The sequence below is a fragment of the Taudactylus pleione genome, unplaced genomic scaffold (assembly GCF_031769625.1).
Source record: "Taudactylus pleione unplaced genomic scaffold, aTauple2 ptg000043l, whole genome shotgun sequence".
NCBI lineage: Eukaryota > Metazoa > Chordata > Amphibia > Anura > Myobatrachidae > Taudactylus > Taudactylus pleione.
In genome coordinates, this window is record NW_028284445.1 from 6,757,501 (window position 1) to 6,774,501 (window position 17,001).

General features: G+C 40.4%; 1 protein-coding gene across 11 annotated transcripts in view; it reads right to left on the reverse strand.

Moving 5' to 3' along the window:
• The window catches only part of NBEA (neurobeachin), a 634,796-nt gene that overhangs the window by 271,400 nt on the left and 346,395 nt on the right, over positions 1 to 17,001 (reverse strand). For all 11 annotated transcript variants that reach the window (XM_088460223.1, XM_088460224.1, XM_088460216.1 and 8 more), the window contains 2 exons: positions 3,965 to 4,029; positions 2,118 to 2,226 (listed from right to left, as the gene is read on the reverse strand). In XM_088460223.1, coding sequence (XP_088316349.1) covers positions 2,118 to 2,226; positions 3,965 to 4,029 — 174 coding nt within the window. The remainder of the gene's footprint in view (positions 1 to 2,117; positions 2,227 to 3,964; positions 4,030 to 17,001) is intronic.

Consider the following 17,001-nt stretch of genomic DNA (forward strand, 5'->3'; position numbering starts at 1 on the left):
GTGAGGTAGAATATTTATGCTGGGTACACACTAGGACGATTTCGACCCGATATGTCGTTCCTACTCGGCCGGAAACGATATATCGGCCGGTTCATCAAGTGTGTACAGACTACCTGCGCGCTCCCACGATCGCATGCAATATTGTCCACGGACGACATCGCATGTGGCGTCTCTGCAGGCAATAAAGGATTGAACGAGGGATCGTTCCGTAATTCATTACATCACTCAATGTGTGTGCGTGGTACGATATGTCTGTCCGTTGGGCCGACATATCATCTGGGTAAACCTCGCTAAACTGTATGCTCCATTGGTAAAGGGTCTGAATAATTACGTATATCACTGGTGATATATAAACGATAATATATAATAAAAATATTGGATTAATTTAGCAGGACAAAACAATAAACAAACTGATGAATTTTGACATCCACTGTTTTAACTGAATGACTCTTTAAACCACATTGAATAAAGTTTGTTGAAAGAATGGTTTCCAAAACAGGATATTTACATTTAAGCTCATCATGGGGAATTTTAGTCTTGCTGATTAACATGCAAATTTCAGTGCATAATAATAATTTTATATAATCAGAGGGGTCAAGATCGTGGTAATATGATTTTCTCTCCATAAATAAAATGGCTCCATATTCTGGATATAGCTGGTATACAAAAATTCTCTTTGTGTTAGCATTCACTTCATAACCGCCTAGGTAGCATGTTAGTTTATTTTAAGGTGATATATAGTTAAGCATAGGTATTGGATTACTGTGTTCCCGGGGAGATATGTTTTAATTGTTTAAATGTCATACTCCAATTCTTATATAATAATAGTATGATCGTTACCTTATAGTATTTATCCTCACTTTGTATCTTTCTGAAACCATACTTTACTTTGTTACTTTATTATGTTATATTAACAGTAACAATGAGGTGTTATTTTTAAATATTGTTGGTTCCCTTTTTGTAACTGCTTAGTTTTCCTTATTGATGGGCAGTAACTTTCAATTACCTGCACATGGTGGTTTAGCATAAAGGTAAGCTTCTTTTACTACCATTTGTTAACATGAGAGAAGTAAAGTTCTGAAACACACACACAGGTTGAGTCTCCCATATCCAAAATGCTTGGGAGCAGGGGTATTTTGGATATCAGAATATTCCATATTTTGGAATTATTCCATAATGAAATATCTTGGGAATGGGACCCCAATATACACACAGAATGCATTTATGTTCTATATACACCTTATACACACAGCCTGTAGATAATTTTATACAATATTTTCAATAATTTTGTGGCTCAAACAAAGTCTGTGTACAGGAATTAAATTATGTTTCATATACACCTTATACACAGAGCATGAAGGTGATTTAATACAATATTTGTAATAATTGTGTGCTTAAACAAAGTTTGTGTACATTGAACCATCAAAAAACAAATGTTTCATTATCTTAGTCATGCCAAAAAAAATCCGTATTTCGGAATATTTGAATATGGGAGACTCAACATGTATGTATGTATGTATGTATGTATGTATGTATGTATATATAAATATATATATATATATAATTCACTTTTTGAGTAACTATAGTGTTTAACTTCCTATAATTTTTTTTTCAATAGTAAGTTTATTGATTTCTCAACAATTATAAAAAGTGGGGTCAAAAGAAAGAAGGGAGAGGGGAACAAAAACAGGTAATGACCTGTAGGTCAGGGTACATCAATCAATCAAAAAAAAAATCTTATCCATTTTAAAATATAATGGACAGTATGGAAATGTATAAACTAGTTGACAATATGTTAAAGGCACTGTAAACCAATTTTGTGGTATTACCTGTTGTGTTATAGGAAACATCTGTGCTATAACAACACATTAATACACTTGTATTTGATGAAGGGTTTGCTCCAAGCTGCAAATATGTTCACGAACGTCAGACAGGGAAGCCAGCATTAAACTAGTTCCTGACATTAACCAAAGCTTCCCAAAACGGCTTGAGCCGAATGAAATGTACGTTAGACTTGCTAACATCTAAAAAGGGTCCTTCAGTGTGGAGTTACAGGGGACGTGATGACTGATGGAAAACAGAAAGGGAGAGAGAGCTTCACCAATAACGCTGCTTACCTCAAACTCTGCATGTTTGTGCACATCCTCCGCTCTCTGTCTATTCAGAATAAACTCCGCCTCATTGGCAACCCGCACTATGTGATCCTTCATGGCGTGGCACAATAGTCTTAAAAACAAAATGTGGAAACACAATGAACTGACAATGATCCAACGACGTCTGGTGCTAGTCCCCTTATATAACAAATGTGTTTATCACAAAAAATCCCATTACACATTCCCTACACTGAAGGTAGGAAAACAAATGTTTATCCAGGACTTCCCCCTATGTTATGGCGCCTACAAAAATACAGCAGGAAACAGAGTAAAATTATTATTTCTGTTATTATTTAATAATTGGAAAGACAATCTCTCTCTATATATATATATATGTGCCAACAAAATAAGGTAAATTAAATAGACTATAAATAGTTATGTCATATTTATAAAAGCATACTTGAAGCTAACACTCCAATGTACGGAATGGGCTCTCACTTAGAATTCAGATTTTAATATAGGAGTTCCGTAACATTTGTGGGAATTATGAAAAATTGTTTCTATTTTATTAAACATGACGCAATGAAAACAGTTTCCATGTCCTGATAAGCCAGAAACGCAAAGGTGAATGTGTGAAATTCTTTTGTCTAAGAATCAAGACTCGAAATTTGGGATCCAGCCATCAGACATTATATGCAATTTTACATCTCATTAACCTTGCTTTGTTTTAATAACACCAATCCTTTTGTCGCAATATTTTGAACGACCTACTTTATAATTTCAGGCTGTCCTTGGTAACACTTTAATTTAACCGCCCATTCATCAACTGTTTATGTCCCGTTAATTGTTGACAACTGCACAATTACATACCCCGGCTATGATTGATGAACTGCATTCACAAGAGCAGTAGCTGAGTAGAATAAATATTTATAACAATTTCTCCTCTTCAGATTCCTATCTGAATCCCCAGAAGGGTTTCGGGAAGTGTTACAAAACCGGTAAGGACTCCTCTTGTCCACACTCTCCCAATTACAAAGCACTATCCACTTTCATTTCAATGCTCACATTTGTAAGAGCAAATGTAATATCAACAAGTGCTGCACAACACACAAGAATCCAAACGGCTAGTTTCTAATGCTGATTGTTGTGCTATCCCCAGTCACTTCCATTACTGACAACTGCATAGATGTAAAAATATTTATACGCATCATCATTTTATTAATTGCATATTACAATGAGCTGTACAGTTTCAGGCTGGTAAGAAATTAAATCATAAAAATTCTAGGTTTTTTTTTTTTTTAAATGCGTTGTACCTTAATCAGATTTTTACACAAATAGATGTTTTGTAAATAGTAAATCACAAATAAATAGACCATAAGCATAGTGTCTATATAGGAGATATTAATGGCAATAAAGTTATTAAATGACACTGTAAAAGTTTTGTGGCATCTATGGTTCTGTTTACTTTATATAAAAGACTGAAGTTCAGTGCGTCAGTGATTGAAGTAGCACCCTGGACAGCGACCAGTCTTTCAACTACAACATTCTTCCCCATGCCCTGCTGATTACACTGATGTGCAAATGTGGCAAGTGGAACTGGGTTGCCCAAGACAGATGGAAGAGCAGATGAATCTGCAGACTGGTTTCCCTATATGCTCAGTGTGATACCTTACCAGGCTAAAATGGTGGCCAGGTATAGGAAGAGCACTAGAAACCTATCATGGCTAGTTGTAGAAATTAAAGCATAGCACTTACCACTAAAAATATTTATATCATGGTCACATTGATCTATGGTAAATGCACACAATAAAGAGGGCACAAGGCATCTGCTGTGTTAGATGATGAACGTGCAGGGTGGAAATATGCATTACCTTCCTTCGTTGATGAGCTCAATAAAGGCCAGGCCGGCGTTCTTCTGAATAGAGTTTTGCCATTCCTAGGACACAAATATATTTTATTAATTAGTGGAAAAATAAAAAAAAAATACATCTAAAAAAATTTTTTTTTTATTACTTCCTGCCAATAAATAAATGGATATGGCAAATGGCTGCCTGTATCTTTATTTATTACCACTTTCCTGTACAGTATTGCATTATTTTGTGCGTGATTATAATATATGTGACTATACAATTATAACATAATCATAATAAAAGACGGCTTCTTGTGGACTGTAGTTTTATGTACACACAAATTAGGGATGGACATCGGAAGCCTGGCATCGAATGGTTTCTGGGCTTCGAACATCAAATCAAGCGATGCAATGGCTACTAGCCGTCACATCAAAAGCATTCAATGGTGTAAACATCGATGGATGTACTACACGCAAGCGCACAAAAGCCGAGCTGCAGACACCATTTTCGGGTGGCAGCAGCTGAAAAACAAAAAATTCAGCTGTCATCCGTCGAAAACCTGGAACAATGGAAAAATACTTAGATCGAATCAGGAATATCGATGGTAACTAACCATCTGTTTCCAGTGTCCATCCCTCACAAACATATTGCAGTGTCTGCTTATGAGGATATTGGATGCTGCTGATGCATTCTGAAGTAAATTAGAGACTGAAAGTAAAGACAACACTGTACATTACATAAGGCATGTTAGGTTACCCTTCACTATACAGGGGAACAGCAATATTTGCATTATCACAGAGTTATTCTTTCATGCCCATGTGTGTTAAGGACCAACATATATAAAATCAGAGTGTTCGGCCCTTTGGTGACCTGGCAGCTGATCAGATATTTGTAGTCGGCATCGCGTCACAACTGCTTCAGCTGAATTCTCTCCTATACAAATACCCTCCTCTGGACACATTAAGGAGCTGATTCAGAGGTGGATGGAGACGCAGCTGTGTCTGTTGGCGGTCACCTGTCGGCAACCTTATGCAGATCTCGCTACAAAGCCCTTCCCTGATGTAGATCCGAGCACTCGAATGTGCAAGAAATGTGCAAGGACTGGAACGCCGCCCATTGCCAGCGTCCATAAGTGCTAAAATACCGCACCATCGAAACTTGCACCAGCCCGATGGCAGGTGCATCTTCTCCATCTGTGTACCGTCTTGTATGTGAGCCATAGAACCACTTTCATCGACAAGCCCGCAACACTCCCATAACAAGCCCATAAGACGGACCATCTCCGTGCCTGCACTAATCCACCTCCCAGAAACGTCCATCACTTTTCCAAGACATTGCTGATGCCATGCGTCCCGATCCCAACAACGCCATTGGGCGTACGCTCTGCATAACTAGTAGGGATTTTCACACATGCGTAGTGAACTACTACTTTACAGGAGATTCTAGAATGTAAATGCTAAGTTATTTATACATTTACAGTGAAAATTCTACAACAAATCACGTAAGAAAAAATTACATTTCTCACAAATCTACTTATTGCTGAAGTGTAAAACCACAATTGCCCTGGAAACCAAAAGAAACTCAATACGACGTCATTAGCAATGCGTACCGATTAAAGAAGTTTCTGAAGATATATACAGATCATGATCACAGTAGATCTTTTTCACGCCTAAAATATCAATAACTTAACATCCCCCCCCAAAAAAAGTCACAAATATAGAAGTTGCCTGTGCAAGCAACAGCAATACTTCACAAAGGTCAGTCCAGACTCACTAATAACTGGTAATAACGCATAACTGGACGCCAATTACTGACTAGCTCACACGTCTGTGTAGAAGAGTCCATGCAACTATGCTGTACTATACACATTTGTCTCATATGCTGGCTGGCAGCATAGTTGGTGTAATGGTTAGTATTGCTGCCTCACAGCTCTGATTTTTGGGGTTTGCTTCACATCACAGCCCTAACTGTGTGGAGTTTGTATATTCTCCCTGTGCTGACGTAGGCTCCTACCTGGTGCTACGGTTTCCTCCCACACACCAAAAATATACTGATAGGTTAATTGGCTCTCGACAAAAAATAACCCTAGTGTGTGTCCATGTGGTAGGGAATATAGGGGCTGATTCACTACGGATCGTTATTGTGATGGCAGCAGCGATTACGCACGCAAGTCTTCTGCGAAAATATGCTAATAAATGCATTCGCAAAGCCGTCGCACAACCACGCCCCACTACCGCTGTCTCACAGCCGTAATACCTCGCAGTCCTGCGTATGCATCGGGAACATCAAGTAATATTGTCCCCTCAGAATTACAGCAGGTCTGACCTTACTCAGAAATTGCTAACCTCGTCGCACGCAATGAGTACACAAGCCGCGTATGCCATCGCAGTGGCTAATTTATGCACACCCCCATGCAACGGCGATCAGACTGGCACGCCTGCGTTCCTCCTACCACTCCCAAACGCCGTCACTCACTCTGCGATGGCTTTGTGATCTCAATGCTAACTCATGCACGCTGCGATGCATATGCATGCGCAGTACGCACCATCAGCCGATCTGCGTTTGCTGTAGCAATTGCGATCCATGATGAATCAGGCCCATAGATTGTAAGCTCCACTGGGGCAGAGATTGATGTGAATGACTGAAATAGGCTCTGTAAAGACCTGCAGAATATGTATGTGCTAAATAAATAACTAATACAGTAATCCTAATTCTCATATCAACCAGAACTATATGGTAAAAGACTTCGCCTGGTGTAAATAAAAAAAAAAATATATATTTTATACTACAGTACATATGTCACTCATCAAGGTAATAAGACAACAAAAACATGCAGCTAAAAGAGACTCAGAAATATACAATTTAGTGTGATAGCCACTTGGCGACTGTAGAAATAATAGAAATATAAAACCATTGTGGCCATCAGTGTGCTGACAATATTGGGCTTGCCATACAAATGAAATGCGCATTCATTCCAGCGCTGTCACTGACTCAAAGCATGAAAATGAACTTGAGCCATATTTCATTTGTGTCCCGAGGATATGTACTTCTACTGGGAGAAGCAATTTGTTTCCAGGCTAGAATTTCTAAACATACGATTTGTAATCAATTTCATGCCTGTTAGTACCACGCCTATGCATGAAGAACCGGGGGACAACAGACTTCCAACCTAGTTGAATCTTCCTACCAACAGTGTACACAGGAACCCCAGACTGGGTTACACAGCAGAATAACTTCATCCCCGCTGCCAGGTATTGGAAGAGATACTGTGAACGCCCTTATGCAAATGTACTAAGAAATTCCCATGTGTATTATTACATTAGCTTAGCAGCCATTAAAAGATACATTAAATCCTAGACCCAAAATATCGAGTATAAAAGACAACAATATATATATAGGGGTCAGTCCATGTCGAGTTGACCAAGGGTCCCCACCTGACCATCTCTAATGTTGAAAAAATTGTCACATGAAGGTTGGCATATATGTCAGGCTATCTTTGGGAACATTTTTCACAATATGCAATAGTAGTAACGTTATGGCCCTCAAAGTGGGGGTGGGTGCAACTGTGCCTGGCTTCACAGTGCACAATCAGTAGGTGGGACGATCTTTAAAATTCCACTTAACCTCCTCTTACCCCCATTTCCTAACTGGGTAGCTAACTTATGTATACTGCAGGACAATTTTACAAACGACACACACACACACACACACACACACACACACACGCAAGCGTAAGGATCTGAGCGACTTTGAAAAGGACCACATTGTGATGGCTAGACGACTGTGTCATTGCATCTCCAAATACTGCAGGTCTTGTGGGGTGTTCCTGGTATGCAGTGGTTAGTACCTACCAAAAGTGGTCCAAGGAAGGAATACGGGGAGCCAGTGACAGGGTCACGATGCGAGTGGGGAGCAACGGCTAATGTAGCACAAATTGCTAATAAATGTATGCTGGCTATGATAGGAAGGTGTCAGAAGACACAGGTCATCAAAGGTTGCTGCGGATGGGGCTGCCCAGCAGCAGACTGGTCAGAATGCCGCTGTCTCCTGCCCACCGCCGAAAACGCCTACAACGGCACGTGAGGGTCGGAACTAGTCCATGGAGTAATGGAAGAGGATGGCCTGGTCTGAAAAATCACATTTTCTTTTATGTCATGTGGATGTCCGGGTGCGTGTGTGTCGTTTACCTGGGGAAGAATGCTCAATGGGAAGAAGGCAAGCCAACAGAGGCAGTGAGATGCTCCGGGGCAATGTACTGCTGGGAAGCCTTGGGTCCTGGCATTCATGAGGTTGTTACTTTGACATATACCACCTAGTACACCCCTTCATGGCAATGGGATTACCTGATGGCAGTGGCCTTATTCAGCATGAAAATTCACCTTGCCACACTGCAAAAATTGTTCAGGAATGGTTTGAGGAACATGTTCAAGGTGTTGACTTGGCCTCCAAATTCCCCCGATTACAATCTTATTGAGCATCTGTGGGACATTCTGGAAAAACAAGTCTTGGTGACAAATACCACATGACACCTTCGGAGGTCTTGTGGAGTCCATGCCAGTCAGAGCTGTTTTGAAGGCACAAGGGAGACCTACACAATATTAGGCAACTGTTTTTTTTTTTATGTAATGGCTAATCGGTATATATGTATCTATCTATTTAGATAGATACAGTCCTATATATATATTATTATTTTCAGATTTTTTACTTTAATGTAGTTTTCAAAGTTACTATAAAAACTTAATTTTTCTTAAGGATTTAGGTGCAAACTTTGCTCAGGCTAGTAATATTCTCTAGTGTAATGGCTTGGAATCTCATAAATATTCTATGTAAGGTACAGAATTAGATTTACATTATTCCCTACTTATTGCAGCTTCAATAAGAATGAGTTCTGTTTAAATGAATAAAGGGCCTGATTCAGAGCCGGACGCTATCTGCGCTCGCTCGTTCAGAAAAAAGGGGTGGCTATTCAAATGAGCCGTTCGCTCTTTGCGGTCTGTTCACGCCTCTCGGTCTGAATGAGCGAACAAAACTTGCGGTCGTTTTTTGGAAAACTACGTCCCCTGGCCACTCACATCCTACGTCATTGTCCGCTATTTATTAGATTAATCGAGTACATCGACCAGCGTATGAACTGCTCGCTATTCTTGTGGTTGGTTTTTCCTACCGCAATCATGCAAGCAGTTCTGACTATAAAATAACCCAGTGACGTGGTCAATGACGCTGCTGTATTAATTATGCACACCCATAAAACGCCCGTTTTGACCTTTAAGCACGCCTGCGTTCGGATCTCCACTCCCCGTTTTCAAGCACCTTCCCCTGTTACCACCCACATACGCCTCCTCCTGTCACTCAAAATAGCAGGCATTCGCTATTTAGCGAACAAACGATTTTCGGCCGCACTGACTGGTTCGCGCATGCGTATTACGATCCGTACGCATGCGCAGTTGTGCAAACATCGCTCGGAACGAACGAGCGGCCGCTTACGAGCGGCTTTGAATCAGGCCCAAAGTTTGAAACCAAACTAAATTTGATAAATATTCTTAGTCTGCAAATAATTTATTCCACACCTTTATTGGATTATATTCTTTTTTTTTTTTTTTTCTTATCATGCATGAATACTTAGTTTACTTATAGATGCCAAGACAATGTGAATATGTGAACATGAATTGTAAATTTGTGCCATTATATCTCAGCAGCCATTGTCTGCAATAAGGAATTCAACACAATATAAAAGAAGTGCTATAGGAGCAAAAGGGTTAAAACAACCATATGAGCAACACCTGGCAGCAATTATAAATAACTATAGTATCTGAGAGAAGACAGGGTTTCTGTTTTTTTTTATAAAGAGTACTAGATCTGCTAGTCATCAAAGTGGGGGAAAAGTGAAACAAATTTCTACACGACTTGTTTTGAAAATCCACCACTAACGACGTTATCAAAGGCGAGACACAGACTGAGGAGAACAAAGACAGGTCTGGCCAAGAATAATACATCTTCATTGAATAAAAGGAGGAGTAAACCTGAACACAAGGTAGTTTATATGAGCAAAGTACAAATGAGTACACAGGGTGGAGCACTCATACCCACCACAACCTGCAAGCGTTGTGTCGCCGGTTGGTTATACAAATATATAGCAGGTTGAACGCTGACACTCTACCACTGAGCAGCCTTTACGTTCATACTTCTCCTGGCAGTCATCATTACAGAAACATCAGCAAAAGGTGCTGGTATGGGTGTGCATTTCAATCAATATAGAAATATATTTTAACAACTTTAATTGATCGATTTTAACAAAACAGTTTGTTTACAAACGGATGATTCAAGATAAACTTGCTCTATTGCTTTTATACAGAAAGACTATTTAATTATCATTCTCGAAAGGAGGAGGGAGGAGGATGAGTGAGGAGGAGGGATGAGAGGGGAGGAGGGATGAGAGGGGAGGAGGGATGAGAGGGAGGGGGGAAATAGGGTGGAAGAGTTCCAGAGAGAGAGAGAAACTCGCAAATTTACTAAGGACAAACACGTGCAAACTGGAGGAAATGAATATCAAAACTCACAGAAAACTTAAAAAACACCAAATACACCATCGGCCAAACTCGCAAGTACTTTCCATTGGAAACAATACAACACACATATTTACCAAGAATCAAGTTTGAAACTCACATGGGAAATTACCAATAGACGTTTCAAAAAGACTACCTCCTGAGGTGAGTGTTTGTATGTAGTCATAGGCGTTTCAAATTGCAATTAGTGAGAACACACTGAAGATGCCTATTAAAAGGGGTTAAATCAGCTGCATTGATTTGTGTGAAGCAAAAATTTAAGTATACACTACCAGTGCTATTCACGGCATGCGGCTGGCATTTCAGAGGCTCTACCACCAGGCTGGAAGGACCCAGGAGCAAGAAATTGAGCAGTCTCATAAGGCAATGCAGCTACCACAAAGGCTGCGCAGGCCAAGGTTTTTTAGGTGGTGTTTGAACCTGAACACATTGGCTGATGGCTGAACCTTAACAACATATTCCATCTGTATGAACAAGTCAAATTGGACCTAGACCTTGACACAGCACGTTCCCACTGTGTGTCAGGTCTGCATAAGCTTCTGGCTGTGTTGTACTTTCTGGTAATTTTCAGTCTGTGACCGGTAAAGATCCGGGGAACTCCCAGTCAACATTCTCACGGTACCTAACTCAGGTAATGGTGAAATTTCATCCACAAATGGATACCTGCATCTGCTTCACTAGCCAGGAGTCACAGTGCCATGCAGTCAAGGTAGCTTTTTATAGCATTGCGGGCATGCCTAATGTCCTGGGTGCTATTGACTGCACTCACAACCGCTGCCCTGATGGCATTCTTGCAGAGGGGGGTGATGTGCTGACAGCCATTGTCTAAACAGCATGTAGTGGGACTTCCTGACAAGGGCCATGGTCTCCTCCACAGAGAATTTCACATTGTACCCTGTCTTGGTCTTATCCCTGGGCACCTCATCACTGCTGCCTGTACTGCTCAATGGGGCCTCTTGAGCAGCAAACTCCTCAACCTCACTCTCTCCCTGCTCTCCTCTGCCCTGGACATGGGGCCTGATTCAGAGCCGGACGCAAGTGGCTGCTCGTTCGCTCCGAGCAATGTTTGCCCAACTGCGCATGCGTACGGATCATAATACGCATGCGCGAACCAGTCATTGCGGCCGAAAATCGTTTGTTCGCTAAATTGCGAATGCCTGCTATTTTGAGTGACAGAATGAGGCGTTTGCGGGTGGTAACAGGGGAAGGTGCTTGAAAACGGGGAGTGGAGATCAGAACGCAGGCGTGCTTAAAGGTCAAAACGGGCGTTTATGGGTGGGCATAATTAATACAGCAGCGTCATTGACCACGTCACTGGGTTATTTTATAGTCAGAACTGCTCGCAAGATTGTGGTAGGAAAAACCAACCACAAGAATAGCGAGCAGTTCATACCCTGGTCGATGTACTCGATTAATCTAATAAATAGCGGACATTACGTAAGATGCGAGCGGCCAGGGGGCGTAGTTATCCAAAAAACGATCGCAAGTTTTATTCGCTCGTTCAGACATAGAGGCGTGAACAGACCGCAAAGAGCAAACGGTTCATTTGAATAGCCACCCCCTTTTCCTGAACGACCGTCCGCAAATTGCGTCCGGCTCTGAATCAGGCCCATATTCCTGTAGGGGAAATACAAACATAAAAAACACACAAACTAACACAAACCTCCTTTCCTACTACACACACACGACAAATAAAGATGGCACGCAGGCCCACTTTTCTGATAAAACACAGCTGTGTGGCAGCACACAAAGTGGAGGCAGCCATTTTGCTGGCTAAAGCACGAGTCACAAGAATGCACCAGAATACTGTGACTACTGATCTAATGGGCTGCATCCAAATAAATATTTAGATATACTAGGAATAATACTCCCAGTGACTTGTTATTCTACATTCGAATAACCATACTAAAGTATGTAGTAGGAATTTAACTATCGGTCCCCAGAAGGTATATTCTATGCATTGTAGAATAAAAAGTCAGCAGGCCATAAAATTACAAATGTCTGTAACTCTGATTACAGAGTTATGTGATATCCGTTACCTGAACTCATTTCATTTCAAAGTTTCCAAACTCTGCTTATGGAAAATGTAATTTGAAAGTCAACAAAAATAATTACTGCTTAATTCTTTCCAGCCTCCGTAAGGAACCCCTTGCACATCATGAAGATGGCACTTGCTGAATAAAATAATCAATCAGTTTTGAATTGTAAGAATGTGGGAATACAAGCGAAAAGGAAATTATGGGCGATGGCTGCATTCATCATTGGAATCTCCGTACAAGACTTCTAAAACACAAACTGCATTTCTCATTCACCTAAATTTCCAGTGGGTGAGTCCTGATTGTGGATCCTGTAAAAGCAGGCCATCTGAACTGAATTATCTATGACATGTACCTTCAGACACTCGTAATCTGATATTTCACGTAAATTTAGACCATACTTGGAAATGAAGCCTCTGGCAATGGTACATTTATTCAGGAGCTCAGATAAGGGGGGGTGGGGGGGAAAGAAAATCTGACATTTTTGCTAATCTACAGTTGTTAACATGGAATTTCCATCGTAAAGGGCATAAAAGTATTTAATTTGCTGTAGTAAATGAAAGAAAAACAAACTTGGCATTTCCTCTTCCTTTCCGCACATATACAGTAACCTAATTCCTCTGCTTATAATTTACAAAAAAATTGGGAAAATGTGTCCATGGATCTCTGTGTCTGCTCTAAGACATGGGAAATCCAATGTAAGCAAATAAATCTAATGTCATATGCTTTCCGTCAGTGTAAGAGATCCGAGCGGATGAACAAATGAGCTGCTGTTACAGCAATATATCCTATAAGACCAATCAGTTATCTACATCAAATGCATTCAAGCCCAGTTCTCTGCTGTATATGATGAAAAGTCAACTCAATGATCCTCTGTAGCTACCAGCAACTTAAATGGGAGCTAGTAAATCAACGTAACTGGGTGCCTTATTTCCCACCATACTAAACGTATGGAAAATAATAAAACATACCCATATTGTGTGTGTCTGACCCCAAAGATTTAGTAGGAGAATTCAAAATGTTACATGAGAGGGCTTGTGCATTTCAATCAGCACAGAAATATATTTTAACAACTTTAATTGATCGATTTTAACAAAACAGTTTGTTTACAAACGGATGATTCAAGATAAACTTGCTCTATTGCTTTTATGCAGAAAGACTATTTAATTATCATTCAATTTGCGCACACACACATTACACACAAGTAATGCGGCTGCAATTCCCACCACTTCCAGCGATCATACGTCCTACGCCAACATTCGCCTGTATTCTGAGTCGAATGTGACCGCACCGCCCCCCTGGCTGTGGGAGCAGCAGTCATCACTAGTTTTGGCATTTACACCTACTGTACCCCTTGCTTGGTGGAGAAGGTGTGACTGAAAATGGCGTGAACTCAACTCGGCCTACACACCCACTGGATAATTCTTCTACGTGTGAATGCCTTGTTGCCACCCAGTAAGAAGCAATGGAGAACTTCCAACTCGGAATCGCTTGTAGATGGTCTAAGTTGCATGCGGAGGCCACAATGATGTAATGTTTGAAAATAGAATCAGAGTCACGATGCGCAAATACCTTATTAACACACACAACTGTCAAACATTGGACGATAATACTCCTGAAAGAACTTTTTTATTAAATGCCTTGTTTAAGCACATAGGCCAGTCGTTCCCTAACTGTGTGCCGCGGCACCCTGGGGTGTCTTTGGACACTTGCAGGGGTGCCTCAGGTTGGTGGTCCAGCACCAAATCAAATTCTTTATTGTCAATGTAATGTAAATATGTGGACAAACAGAAGAGTAAACCTGTCCCCCACTATATAACTGAGCATAAGGATGACAGGTCAGCACAATTTACTTCACTGTACTACTTCGCTAACATTTTTTCTAAATTTCACTCTCGCTGTAAAAACAATGCTGATACACTAGGGCGCCGTGATTCAAAAAAGTTTGGGAACCTCTGTCATAGGCCACAAATACAGTAATAATTGCTACATATGATCACATAACGAGACAAAAATTGTTGTTAATACTAAGTAGAATCCAGTAGTGGTAATTGGCAACAGTTTAATGTTAATAATAATTGTTGAAAGCCACGTTAGCGAATTGCCATCTGCACAAAAAGTGGGAAGTACCAGTTATAGTATTAGAGTTCTCATAATTAGCCCAGCTGTGCATGGGAAATAAGGGGAATAAATATGCAGAAATCGATCAACAAGTCACAATCACAAATGGTTGTAATAAGGTGATGAAAATGTATGGAAAATAATATCTTAAGCTTCATGTGACTTCCTACTACTGGCATCACACCCATTTAATATGGCCTAGCCATGATTAATAGTAGTACTAAGAGCACATATAGAGTGAGCAGTCTGGTCCCGTAAGACTCTGCTAGCGTTTGCCATCTTTTTTTTGCCAAATTGCATCCAGGACGGACCAGGAGACTGTGCTGATTAATTTGATATGTGACATACGTATATCTGTGTGCAACAGACTGAAAAGGGAAATTGGCGTGGAATAAAAGCTGTGCCCGCTGCATCATAGCACTTTAAATGCTGAGTGAGAAACTCAGTTGCACACGGATGTACAAGTGTCACATATCACATTAATCAATGGAGTCTCCTGGTGCTTCCTAGACTTAGACTCGTTCTCAGCAAAGAAAAAGTCGCTCGACGCTAGCAGAGTCTCACGGAACCAGGCAACAGGAGGGGCTCTTTGGCGTGACTGGAGCAAAGACGAGTGTGGACACATCTGGATTGTACACTGAAGACATAAAAGTAATAGAGCATACACTGTAAAAGCCATGATAGCTACATTTCCTGAATGATGATATTGAGATAAACTAGTTTTACACTCATCATTTTGTTGTGTACTATGACCTTCAGAATGTCGACATGGACAGTTTTGCTATTAGGGCATGATAAAACTGTGGCACGGCATGCTTTGATGTAGTTCCACAGTAGCTGGAGCATGTTGAACACCCCTGGCATAGAAGATATGCAGCCTCCAAAACAATGGCCCCCTAAAAATGAAGATCCAAACATATTTAATGAAAGTCACAAAGGTGACTTCAGTCGCTCAGTGTGAGGGGGCTATTAGCTGGCAGTAACACAGGGCCCACTAAACAAATGTGGTCTTCCACGTGTGCAGACTGATATGTGTCTTCTAAGACTGTATTGTATCTTCTAAGAAGCCACAATATGGACCACCGATCTTTAGTAAACCCAAGCCCAGAAATTATACATACAACTGGTTTGCGATCACTTGCTCTAAAGTTTCGAAGCTATGGTTAAGTAATTAAAATGTATTTATTTCCAAATCAATTTTTAAATAAGTTATTTTTTTGAGGAAATAGATATGGAATAGGACTAAATGTTCTTTGATGCAATCAAAGACTTATTAATTCAAGCTGAAAGGAAAACAGTACAGGCAAAAAACCTTATCTGGAGATCATCAACGTTTGTGAAAATGATGCGTGTCTAGCTCATGTTAATGCTCCTTCTCAAACAAACCAGCATTCTGTCACTGATTATCCAAATCCAAACGTTAAGCTGCTTTCGTGTGTATATCCACAGTCACATTTTTAATGTCCAGTTAAGCAGAACTTCAACTGGATTTGATCAAATATCTCCCTTGCCTAAAACTGTGTCTTGGAGATATATCAGAGACGTATGCTGCTGCTGGTTTATTTATAGACTATCTGGGATGGGATATATTTTATTACAAATTAACTTGTATGGAATTAATTATGGCTGGCAAATTTGCATTCAGTCACTAAAGGTTTAAAGTTGCACATGTACGATTATAACCTGATCCATAAGAACACAATTCTGCATAATGCAAACACACTGGGGGCGGATCAATTATCGGTGAGGTTCTGTAGTAGCCTCGCGGGTTATGTTTGCATGTGATATATTGGTTCAAGATCCCTCATAGGGGTGTGAACACAAATGAGCGATGTTTCACTACCGTAATTGCCGGTTTGTGTGCATAAACATAAAACGAATAGAACCTATGGGCTAAATCAATCACATGCATTGTGTTATCTGTAAATGAAAATACAATGAATGCTGCAAACAAAATTGCCTCAATTTTAGTTATTTTTTTTTATACATATTTTTTTTAAATAAAACAAAAAGAGTTATGGTAGACTTACCTTTGTGAACTCTTTTTCTTCAAAGTCCATAGGGTCCACATGTGGTTGGCGTGATCCAGTTAAGCTTTCAGCTCCCAGAATGCCTGAGGTCCTCCTCCAGATATACCCCGCCCCTGGCCACAGGTACTTAGTTTTGTAAACAAGCCCAAGGCAGGAGAAGGAAAGAGGAGAAGGAAGAACAATGTACACCAGAAATACTCTCACACAAGATAAGGGAATCCGTGACAAAAAGAAAAATTACCCAATCTAGCCAGGTGAGTCAGGGTGGGTGCCCTGAGGACCCTATGGACTTTGAAGAAAAAAGTTAA